Raw genomic sequence first — 12,605 nt, forward strand, 5'->3', positions numbered from 1 at the left:
CACTCCAGCCTGGCGATGGAGTGAGACTCTGTCTCAAAAACAACAACAAAAACTGCATGGGATCCTCACAGATGCCTGCTGGCATCTCAAGGTAAGGAATCAGGCTTCTGGAGACATTTCCTCTCATCCAAATCCTTACTCCTCTTTGCTGGCCTGTCTCCAGACTTCCCTTTTGTAGAGAAAGCAGGGAATACTGCTGTCTTCCCTTCCGAGACCATGTACATCCTTAAGAGTACCTCAGACTTCCCACAACATGTTATTTCTAGTTCCTCATCCCATAAATATTTGTTGAATTACTAGACAAACTGCTCAGCTTCATCTTCCAATTCCTTTTATGTGATGAGTGCTTCAGAGCTTACAGAGGGCTTCCACATGTGTTATCTCCTTAGAGTAGAGGTTGGGCTGGGATCTCTGGCTTTGATTGGTGACGGTTAGTGTGGTCTCAAAAAGAAAGAATGCCTGGACTCCTTGCTTCTCCTATTCCCAGTGTCTCTTTTTGGCAAAAGGCTTGAGTTCTTTGTGTCATTCTACTTGGGTTCTGTTGTCCCACAGTGGCTGTCTGTGTGGCTACAGGGTAAAGGCTGTCGTTATGTAATGTCTTTAGTGACCGCACACAAGATCTAAAAGAAGTAGCTTTTTTTTTTTTTTTTTTTTGCTGAATTTAAGAAGATTGTTGTGCTTTGGCTTGAAGCACTGGTTGTTGCTGCGGTGGTTTGGCGGTTCATATCTGGTCACTGGCCTTTGATTTCTGGAACCTTTAGAAAGAGGCTGCCTTTTCTCCTCTCCCTGACCACTGATTGCTGAAACCACAAGACATATGGAAATAGATTTCAGGGACTAGCCAAAAGGCATTCTGGTAGTTTGACTCACATGGTTTCAAAGGCTACCATTTTCTGATTGTGGCTTGTTACACCCTATACAGAGATACTACTAGTACTTAGCTGTGTTAGGAATATTTAGTATCTTTAAGTTTTGCTTTATTTAACATTAACATCTTAGAATGGGCGTTCAAAGAGAAGTTTAGGACAAGTCCCTTTCTAGATACAAGCTTTCACCTAGATGTTTAGGAAGTTAAAACAACAACAGTAACAGAGAATCAGCTTGATACTTTGCCTTTCACATCTGAACTCTTTTGATATTGCTTTGATAGGGCCAGCACTTGGGATAGAACCATTTATCTGCTGTAAATAGATAAATGTTGGTGTTTATATAGTAGTGTTAGGGAAGCACTATGAAGGAGGAACTCACAGAATTCTGATAAAGGCCAGTTGTACATAAAATAGATATAATAATGCCCAGGACTTTTGTGTTGCTCTAAGGAGATAACACATGTGGAAGCCCTTTATAAACTGAAGCACTGCTCACACAAGAGGAATTGGAAGGTGAAACTCAGCAGTTTGTCTAGTAATTCAACCAATATTTATTGAGTGCCTACTGTCGTTATGTAATGTCTTTAGTGACCGCACACAAGATCTAAAAGAAGTAGCTTTTTTTTTTTTTTTTTTTTGCCTGAATTTAAGAAGATTGTTGTGCTTTGGCTTGATTTCAGTACCTGAGGCAGGTACTGAAATATGCCTCTTTTGGAACTTCTGCATTGTTGCCCTTAGGTTCCCAGAGATACTCCTATGCTTATAATTCCTTTTACTTGTAACTTTTTGGAGAGGGATTAATAGAAATCAGGACATGGAAAGTTGTCTGGATGGTAGGAAACCTTTCTTGCTAGTGCCTCTGTCTTCTTTACTATTCTGTGTTTGAAATTCTACCTCTTCAGGTATTTGGCAGAAAATGGCCACTTCATGCTTTTCAACTTTATCTCATCTCCAGTTCCATTCACAGGCAGAAGAGAAACGGTTCCATTTGGATCCTGATTCTAAGTTCTTAGGAGAAGAAATCTGGTTGGCACAACTAGGTCACATGTCTAAACCTGGTCCAACCAAGTGCTTGTAGTAAGGGGATGAGAGTTACGTAGTTTCCACTTGGCAGCTGAGGGTCCTGTCAGTTGCGGTGGAGGAGAGGAGACAATCATCCAGTGTCATGGTGAACATGACTGACAAGATCCTTGACCTCACAGAGCTTATAGTCAGTCTGTCAGGAAAGAAAGACATTTGTATTAGTCCGATCTTATGCTGCTAATAAAAACATACCCGAGACTGGGTAATTTAGAAAGGAAAGACATTTAATTGACTCACAGTTCAGCATGGCTGGGGAGGCCTCAGGAAACTTACAATTATGGCGGAAGGAGAAGCAAACACATCCTTCTTCATTGGGTGGCAGGAGAGAGAAGTGCAGAGTGAAGGCAGGGGAAGCCCCTTATAAAAACCATCAGATCTTGTGAGAACTCAGTCGCTATCATGAGAACAGCATGGAGGTAACCACCCCCATGATTCAGTTACCTCTCACAGGGTCCCTCCTGTGACACATGGGGATTATGGGAACTACAATTCAAGATGAGAATTGAGTAAGGACACAGCCAAACCATATCAACATTACACAAATGATTGTAGGGGTGGTATGGGTTGTATGACAGCTAGACCTAAACTTGAGCAGGAGATCATGGAAACCCCTGCAAGGAATGGCGGTGGGTAGGGTTAACCAAATGAGGAAGGGGGATGATGTGGATCCTGGGAGGGCAGAGGGTGGTGGGTGAGCAATGAATGCTTTAGGCAGAAGTGGCAAAGGAAAGAAAATGCCCAGCAGTAAGAAAAAATCTGGCTATTTTGCAGTACAGAGAACCAAATCTTTAAAATGTACAATGGCTTGCTTATGCGGCCATTCTCATTGACCTAGACTGGAAGTTCTTTGAGGGCAGGGACCATCTTTTTTTCTATTGCCTTTGGAACCAATTGGCATGTGGAGAATTTTATATGGCAGGGCACATTTAGTTTCGTTAGGCAGTTTCTAAGTACAGCTTCTTTCCAGCTTATATCTGCTCTGAAATCTTATATGTCCATTACCATTCACCGGAAAGATGGATTACATACCTTACAGAGTGTGCTTTTGATATGGGTAGCTGTATCCCCACCCAAATTTCATCTTGAATTGTAGCTCCCATAATTCCCTCGTGTTGTGGGAGGGACCTGGTGGGAGATAATTGAATCACGTGAGTGGTTTCCCCCATGCTATTCTCATGGTAGTGAATACATCTCACGAGATCTGATGGTTTTATCAGGGGTTTTCCCTTTTGCTGGGCTCTCATTTCTCTCTCCGGTCTGTTGCCGTGATTGTGAGGCCTCCCCAGCCATGTGGAACTGTGAGTCCATTAAACCTCCTTTTCTTTATAAATTAGCCAGTCTCAGTATGTCTTTATCAGCTGTGTGAAAATGGACTAATACAGCTTTCTATCTCTCCAGATTGGCAAAGAGGGTTTTAAGGGAAATTGTGGTCATTTCTGGAAGGATCAAGAATTGTCAGTTTTTCTTTCCTGTATAAGTACTGCTTTTATATTATTCCTACCCCCACCAAGCTCCTGAACAGATGTTTCAATGGGCATTGTTGGCTATGCTTTTGTTTTGAAAAATTTGAAATATTATTGAAAGAGGAGATGGTAGAAAAACCCCATAATTGATTCTAATATATATTTAATTTGGCAGAACTTGAGAGAGACTTGCTGGGATAAGGCGGGACATTTCTTTGATCTCCCAGACTTTTTATCATGGAAGGCAACAGGTGTCACAGCACGGTATGTTAATTACAAGTTGGATTGTGTTTGCATTCTTCCATTCTCGGATGTCTGTGTATATATTGCTTTCTTAACTCTCTTTGACTGGATATACTGTTGGTACATCTGCATGTGATTTTGCATACTTGAAACATCTTGAATCTATCTTCCACCTCCAATGCACATGCCCAAACACTGTTGTTCCTATTAACCCTGGAATGTGAGTATCCAAGGTGAAGACCATTCATTAAAATTGTTCACGTTTGAAAGAGATGCAAAAAATCCAGAGTGAAATGTGGGTTTTTCCAAAGGCACTTTTTACATGATGAATAAAAGGAAAAAATACACACACGCGCGCGCGCGCGCGCACACACACACACACACACACACACACAGAGTCATGCGTTTCTTAAGGACAGTGATACATTCCGGGAAATGTGTTGTTAGGCGATTTCATTATTGTTGCAAACATCATAGAGTATGCTTTCACAAATCTAGATGGTGTATTCTACTGCACACCTAGGCTGTGTGGTATAGCCTATTGCTGCTTGGCTACAAACCTGTAGAGCATGTTACTGTACTGAATACTGTAGGCCATTGTGCACAATGGTACTTATTTGTGTATCTAAACATAGAAAAGATATAATAAAAACACAATGTAAAAGATAAAAAATAGCATACTTACATAGGGCGCTTATAATGAATGAAACTTGCAGCACTAGAAGTTGCTCTGGGTGAGTCAGTGAGTGAGTGGTGATTGAATGCAGAGGCCTAGGATATTACTGTACACTTCTATAGACTTTATAAACACTGTACATGTAGGTTACACTAAATTTATTTTAAAAATTTGTTTAATAATTGTCCTTTGCTTACTGTAGCATTTTTTACTTTATAAACTTTTAAACTTTCTTACTCTTGTAATAACACTTATCTTAAAACAAAAACACATTATACAGCTGTACACAAATACTTTCTTTATATTCTTATTCAATGAGCTTTTTTCTATTAACTTTCTTTTTCACTTTTTAAACTTTTTTGTTAAAAACTGAGATACAAACATACACATTATCCAAGGCTTACACAGGGTCAGGATCATCAAGATGTCACTAGGTGATAGGAATTTTTCAGCTCCATTAATATCTTTTGGGACCACTGTCATATATGCAGCCTGTTATTGACTGGAATGTCATTGTGTGATGTATAACTCGTCTGTGTGTGTGTGTGTGTGTGTGTGTGTGTGTATGTGTATTTTGGCCTCTAATGTTAACTAGAAGATTCAAGGAAGCTGATTTAACTGGATGGATGTGTTATATACTTGTTTGCTTTTTATGTAAATGTACCTCAGTTATCCCATACTTAGAAGTATATATGTTGAAGTCAACAACTATTTTTCAGTAAATTATGAATGTTAAAAATAGAGCATATGCTACACAGCAGAGACTTGTATAAAATATTCATTGAGTGTAAAATTGTGGCTGCTATAATTAACAGAGTGAGTGTATGTGTGGGGATATATAGACAGGTTGGATATGAAATCTCTAAGTATGACAAGCCTCTTGTCATGATGACCTCGGATTTAAGGAGATGTATAAGGTCAGGGCAGGTCTTCTCATCTGAAAAAGATTTAGAATCTGGGTTGAACAAACCAGTGAGGAAGGAAATCATTTCCTAGAGGATAGATAAACCTCTAATAATAGGGGAGGCAGGTATTGTATCTTAAAATCAGCTTATTCAGAGAGGGGCCAAATCCTACCCTCTTTCCTTCTTGTTTAAACTCAAGGGAAGCCGGAAATAGCAGTACCATTTCTCCTATCTCATTTTTTTTTTTTTTGTAGTGAGTTGATAGGGTGTGATAATTCAGCAGCAGGGGCTTCTAGCAGGGAGATAGCAGAGAACGTTTCACAAGCATGTCATTCTTAATGTCAGCAACCCCGAACCTCCTTGCGATTAAACAATCATTAGCCAAAGGTCCCGGGACAGAGAGATGCATGTGCTTGTGAAAATGGCCTCTGCAAACCTCAGGTACATGCCATCTCTGGCAGGAGATCCCTGGATGAGTGGTGTGAGCTTTACCCTGGAAGGCATAATTAGTCACCATTATAGTTATCACCAGTGGGGAGGGCAGTGTGTAGGTGAAGATATCATCTTGGGCATTCCTCTTTTGGTGTGACATTAATTGTTCAAAGTTATTTCTGAGAGAATCTTTCTCTAGGTTTTTTCCATCATTGTATATCCATGAAAGAAATGTTTTGATCATTTTGGCCAAATGGTCTTGTTTGTTAGTCAAGCAGTGCTAGTTGTCATGTATATAGGCAATACCCCATTGGCCTGCAAACCCAGAGGACTCAAAGCTGGAACTAGAGATGGAGGAGAACCTGACTTTCCTTCTCTTTTTCTTTGATGTTGTACTCAGCACTTTGACTGCCTCCCTGATTCTTTCTGATGGCTCTAGGTATTCTGTGTCCCATTTCCTGGTTTCCAGTGCCATATTCAGGGACCAAGGAGAGGGCTTTTTGAAGCTAGCTGTGGCTCAGATAGAGTTAAGTGTGGTGGCATGCATACACACAGTGGACTCACAATATGACTTACCAGCTTTGATTTTACCACACTAGTTGTGTGACCTTGGGCAAATCTCTTCCCTTCTTTGAGTGTCACTCTTTTTGTCTATAGCATGGGAATTGTTATATCTATCTTGAAGACTTCTTGTGAGAATCCTGTTAAAGCAATTTTTCCAAATTAGTTGGATTATAGGAATTACTTGAATGATTTTTTTCAAAACACATATCCCCAGATCTTCTAGTTTTCAACCTAATGAATCAGAATCTCCATGGGAGATGTGAGAATTTGTTTGTTAACAAGTGCCCAGGTAGTATATGATCAGGTGCCTTTGGATAACACTGCCTAACAGAATATGCATGAAAGTAGGATGTGACTCTGAGTGAGAGATGGGAAGTGTTTTAAGGGCCTAATGAATTTTTTGAATTTAAAAGTTGTAAACAAAAAATACAATTCTAAGGCCCCCTGCCATCTGAATGGACCCCTTCTCTTGGCCAAAGGCATTCCAGTGTTAACCTGAAAAACCAGTTCAGGCCATGATGGGAAGGTGGGGGTCAGACATTCCTCCTTATACAGTCCTCCCTTTTAGAATTCAGGAAAAGCCAACTAACACTAACATCAAGACAGACCTTAAGTCTCATAAGAAATGTTTACAATCTATTCTCTCTGAAGCTTAAGTGGAGGCTTCATCTGCATAATAAAACCTTGGTCTCCACAACTCCTTATCCTAACCCAGACATTCTTTTCTATTGATAATAACTCTTTCAACCAATTGCGAATCAGAAAATTTTTAAATCTACCTATGACCTGGAAGCCCCTGCTTTTGAGTTGCCCATCCATCCAGATCAAATCAGTATTAACCTTACATGTATTGATTGATGTCTTGTGTCTCCCTAAAATGTATAGAAGCAAGCTATGCCCCGACCACCTTGAGCACTTGTCATCAGGACCTCTTGAGGCTGTGTCATGGGTGCATCCTTAACCTTGGGAAAATAAACTTTCTAGATTGATTGAGATCTGTCTCAGATACTTTTGGGTTCACAAAGTGGAGGGCGTCTTGTTAACTTATCAGAACATGCTTGGGGGCTTCTGGCCTTGCCTTTGACAATCTCAAACCTTGAGGAAGCAGAAAGTTTAATGCTCAGAAATGATTTATTGGCTGTCTGGTCATCCCTGCCATTTTTATTGGCTGTGACACTCATGACTCATTCTATTTTCATTAGTATAAGTTAATCATCCCCTTCCCTCACTCACCCCATATTTGTGAGCACCTTCAGAGACCTCCCTTCCCATTTCCCTCTCTTCCAGAGAGCAAAGCCTGTGAACCTTGGGTACCAGGTTCCTCTTGCAAAGGTGGTTGCCCTTTCCCCTGGCCCACTTACAGCTTGCATCTATCTTTCTCTCTCCTATTTACTCAATATTTCTCCCTTCTGTATTTCTACTTGCATATTAAGGTGAAACAAGGAGCCCCTCTGAGCTTTCTTGATTATAGATGGAAATAATGACAACACCTGCTCCATGGGGTTATTGTAGAGAAAGCTTGTAACACAATGCTGAGAAAGCTTTTTAAAGGTGTTAGCGATTTCATTTAGTTCCCTTTCTCTATCAGTTTTGGCAATGAGTCTTCACATTAAGCATAGAGGAAAGAGGGAAGTCCTTGTGGTCAGACTGACCTTGTTTCAGTGTCTCCATCATGTGCTGTCTACAAGAACCTGGAGCAAATTATTTACCTCCCTAAGCCTTATTTCCTCATCCATAAGCCCTCTCAGGGCTATTAAAAGAGTTAGAGGTTCTCTGGGTAAAACATGTAGCACATAATATTTACACAATAATGGGTTCTTTTAATAAAAAATCCACATTGTCTGTTCCCTTTTCTAGAGTAAGGAAGATGAGGGTCTGAATTTGAATATGCCAATTCCAAAAAAAACTTTGGGTAATAAAACACCAGCCTGGCATCCTCTGGGCCAAGGAGAGGTTGAAATTTGGTGTTTATTTGGCTCTTACATGTGATTATTTTGGGAGGCTTTGGGGAAAATGAGTGCCAAAAAGGCTAGAGAGTCTTTTTAAAAAATATATTTTAGTAGAGTTAAGACTAACAAGTGATTGAATTTCACGTTGTCTAAAAGCTTTCAAACTTGTTTTTGGCAATGACAATGTGTAAGAACACCTCTCCTTTCTCTCTTCCTTCTGCATTTTCCTCTCCTCTCTTTCAGGTTTTGTTTTTGTTTTTTTCCCCCATTCTCCCCTTTTATTGTTCTCATCCTCCGAAATATGGCAGCTACTTTTGTTTATCTGGGTCACTGAGAAAATCACCAATTGGCCCATGATTACTTTGTAATTCAGCTCCATTCTTTTTCTTATATTAATGAAAATAAGTATTGCTATTTTTGTTAATAATAATAATGGTAATTATCATTTATTGAGTGCCTTTCCTTTATCTGTGCTAGGCATATTTAGCAAATGTTAGCTCTGTTAGTCCTCATGACCATCCTTACAGCAGGTGGTGTCATTACCGCTTTGCAATTCAAGAACTGAAGCAGAATGCTTTAGTTATTAGCCACATTCTTGCTATTAAGTGGGTTACTGTCTACAATTTTGATGACATGAGAAATGGGAAGTCATACATTTGAAGAGTATAATTTTTTTGTAGTCTGAAAAATATATGTATAAATTCTCCCCCTAAAGAGATTTGAGGTGGCTAATAATAATATAAGAAAAAGTGGTACAAAATAGAAAAAAATCAGAATGGAGTGAAAATAATGATAGGATAACTGAGCTGAAGCTAAGAACTTTAGAGAACCTTTAGAGAATTCATAATTACTAATAAATTTGTTTCCAAGCTTCCTAGTGGCCAAAGCAAAGACAAGATTAACTGAGTAGAACAGATAAAAACTTTACTGCTGTTCAAGGGAAGTAGAACTTTTTCTAACATTGGGGATCTGAGAGAAATTAATCCTAGATGATCAAGGGTAGACAATATAAATTATTTAAAAGTATGTCCTATTAAATTTAGTTACAATTTTGAATAAAATTTAATTTTAAAATAGTTTTAGGATTATAGAAAACTTGTGAAGACATTATAGAATTCCCATATGCTTGATATCCAGTTTCTCCCATTAATATCTATATTATTATGATACATTTGTCATAATTAATGGACTGATATTGATATATTATCATTAATAAAATTCCATACTTTATTCCAATTTTTTTTAGTTTTTACCTAATGGCCTTTTTACCATATTACATTTAGTCACGACTTCTCAGGCTCTTCTTGGCTGTGATAGTTTCTGAGTCTTTCTTTCTTTTTGATACCCTTGATAGTTTTGAAGTGTATTGGTCATGTATATTGTAGGATGTCCCTCCATTGAAATTTGTCTGATGTTTTTCTCATGGTGAGACTTGGGTAGTTTGCTTTTGGGAGGAAGACCACAGAGATGAAATACCTTTCTCATCATATCAAGCGTACACACTCTTAGCACAACTTATCACTATTGATGTTCAACTTGATCACCTGGCTGAGATATTGTTTGTCAGGTTTCTCCACTATAAAGTTACTCTTCCACCCCCACCATATTGTACTTTTTGGAAGGAAGTCACTATGTGCAGCCCACACATAAGGAGTGGGGAATAGTTGTGCTTCATTTTCTTGAGACTGTAGTATCTACATATATTACTTTGAATTATTCTTTATTTGTCTTGTCTCAGTTCACCATTTTTATGGCTTTGAAGTAAAATAAATTGTTTACAAGGCTTCTTATGTACAAATAAGAGACACTCTAAGTTTGGTTTACAGGTTAAATGTGACAATTTCTGAGACATTTCTGTGGCATATGCGAAAACAGGGTTGAATTCCTATAATCTTAGGTTTATTTTTTCTTATATTTCTTTGTATTAAATTTACATATTCTACTTATTCATTTTACTTTTCCTTTCCCCTCCATTATAATGTACAATTCTGTGTGGGTTGTTAGTAAATATTCTACCTTTTCCTTTAAAGAGATGAATTTATGGCTTTTAGAAACTGAAGTCCCTTTAAAATAATTATTATGTTTCTGATTTGTGTGGTTCTCTGTGCTTTGGATTTATAAAGGATATTATTGTATTGTTATTCATCTTGTGGGTTTTTACTAATCTGTCAGGAGGTGATTATGTTGGGTTGTTGATCGTTTTCTAAATATAATTCATAGTATCTCAAATACAGTACCATTATTTAGACTCTTATTCTACTGATTTTTCTTTTGTTAATAAATTGGAAAGATGCTTTGTACAACTTATTTTTTTACTTAATATGTTGTATTTTTCATATTAATATCTAAAAATATTTTTGACATCTGTATAGTATTCTATCCTATATCAATATTAATTTTGTCAAGGGTTTGGGCTTGACATGGGATCTTATTTTAATTTGTATTTTTGATTATTAAATACGATTAATTTTTCTTATATTTATGAACCACTTATGTATGTCGTTGTCAGTTACTAATTATGACAATTAGTATTACATATTTCAATGATATTTATGTCAATTGCTAATATTTGTATTGGGAGTTCAGTGTTTTCTTTAATTTTGGTGAGAATTTAAAAAAAATTTTTTGCAGTATAATTTCAGAAAAATTTAAACCTACAGAAAACTTGAGAGAAGGGCATATTGAACACCCTTATACCTTTTACCTACATTAATCAAATATTAACATTTTATTACTTTTGTGCTCTCTAGTGCACACCTTACCTACTTCTGACACATAGACATGTGATTATTTTGCTGAATCATTTGTAAATAAATTGCAGACCTCACAATATTCTCCACCTGATCACCCAATAGTAACAACATTTTCCTTTATAACCACAACATCATTGTCACACTTAAGGCAATTAAAATTAATCCTCATATTACCGTACAGGTATCCCTATTGTTAAGCATTCAGAGGGCCTCTCACTCTCTCTTGCCATTGGAGTTCTGACTGATAGAGACTACATTGAAAAATATTAGCTAAATGAGGAGTGAAAAGTTGTCTTACTATCTCAGAAAATACTCTTTAGCCTCTAGTATATGGAACTTCTAATATACTAGACAGATAATACAGCTCAGAAGTGCGGTTAAACCCTGTCTGCATGTTAGGGCTATGTGTACATACATAGGAGTTGGGGCAAGAAAGAAGACCCAATTTGCCAACCCTATCTCAAGTCTAGCAGCTTAGCAATATGAATCCAGACCTGCTTGTGTATGATTACCATGTGGCAGTGGGAAGCCATGCTGGTCACACTTGGGCATAGGAAGTGAAAGTATGAGCTCATTATTATCACCTTGTCTTTAACACAGTGACCCTTAAAATGTGGCTTAATGTATTCCAGTCTCTTAATGATTACATGAATTTCCCCTTCCCTCTTGGAGAAAATTGAGTAAGAGGATGTGGTGCAAAGTCAACCCTGTGTCCTCTGGTGCTTCTCTGAGTGGAGAGAGGAGGTCGGGTGGAAGTCTCATTCTCCCCAGAGAGTGGAGGCAGCAGCAGGAGAAGAAGGGAGAAACTTGCACATTAATACCTGCCTGTGACTACAGTCCACATCCCTTCCTTGGTACTTGGCCTCTTCATCTCCTGTCTCATTTGCATATCTAAGAGTTGATTTTTTTAGAAAACAGCTTCAGATATATATAGTATACATAATTACATATAATTCACATACTATACAATTCACTAATTTAAAGTATACTATTCAATGATTTTTGGAGATTATATCACTTATTAATTTTAATAATACATATAGCATAAAATTTGCCATTTTAATTATTTTCAGGTATATAATTCAGTGTCGTGAATTACATTCCCCATGGTGTGCAGTCATTACCACTATCTATTTCTAAAACTTACTTATCACCCCAGACAGAAACTGCTACCCATTAAATAATAACTCCCCATTTCCCCCTTTACCTATCCACTCTTTTTTTTGAGACAGGGTCTTGCTCTGTCACCCAGACTGGAGTGCAGTGGCATGATCTTGGCTCACTGCAGCCTCTGCCTCCAGGGTTTAAGCGATCTTCCACTGCAGCCTCCAGAGTAGCTGGAACTACAGGTGTGCGCCACCACGCCTGACTAATTTTTGTATTTTTAGTAGAGACAGGGTTTCACCATATTGGTCAGGTGGGTCTTGAACTCCTGACCTCATGAACCGCCCATGGCTGAGTGAGCAGATAAAAACTTTACTATTTTTATCCCTCCCTCTCCCCTCTTAACCTCTAATCTACTTTATGTCTGCTATGAGTTTGCCTATTCCAGATACCCCATCTAAGTAGATTTATATAGTATTTATGCTTTTACGTCTGGCATATTTCACTTAACATAATGTTTTCAAGGTGTGTCTATGCTGGAGCATGTGTCAACCTTTCTTTTTT

General features: G+C 38.1%; 1 protein-coding gene across 2 annotated transcripts in view; it reads left to right on the top strand.

Moving 5' to 3' along the window:
- FGGY (FGGY carbohydrate kinase domain containing) overlaps window positions 1–12,605 on the top strand; it is a 469,171-nt gene that overhangs the window by 90,372 nt on the left and 366,194 nt on the right. For both annotated transcript variants that reach the window (XM_011973864.1, XM_011973863.1), the window contains one exon: window positions 3,591–3,679. In XM_011973864.1, coding sequence (XP_011829254.1) covers window positions 3,591–3,679 — 89 coding nt within the window. The remainder of the gene's footprint in view (window positions 1–3,590; window positions 3,680–12,605) is intronic.

The sequence above is a fragment of the Mandrillus leucophaeus genome, unplaced genomic scaffold, assembly GCF_000951045.1.
Source record: "Mandrillus leucophaeus isolate KB7577 unplaced genomic scaffold, Mleu.le_1.0 Scaffold14, whole genome shotgun sequence".
NCBI classification, from domain to species: Eukaryota; Metazoa; Chordata; class Mammalia; order Primates; family Cercopithecidae; genus Mandrillus; species Mandrillus leucophaeus.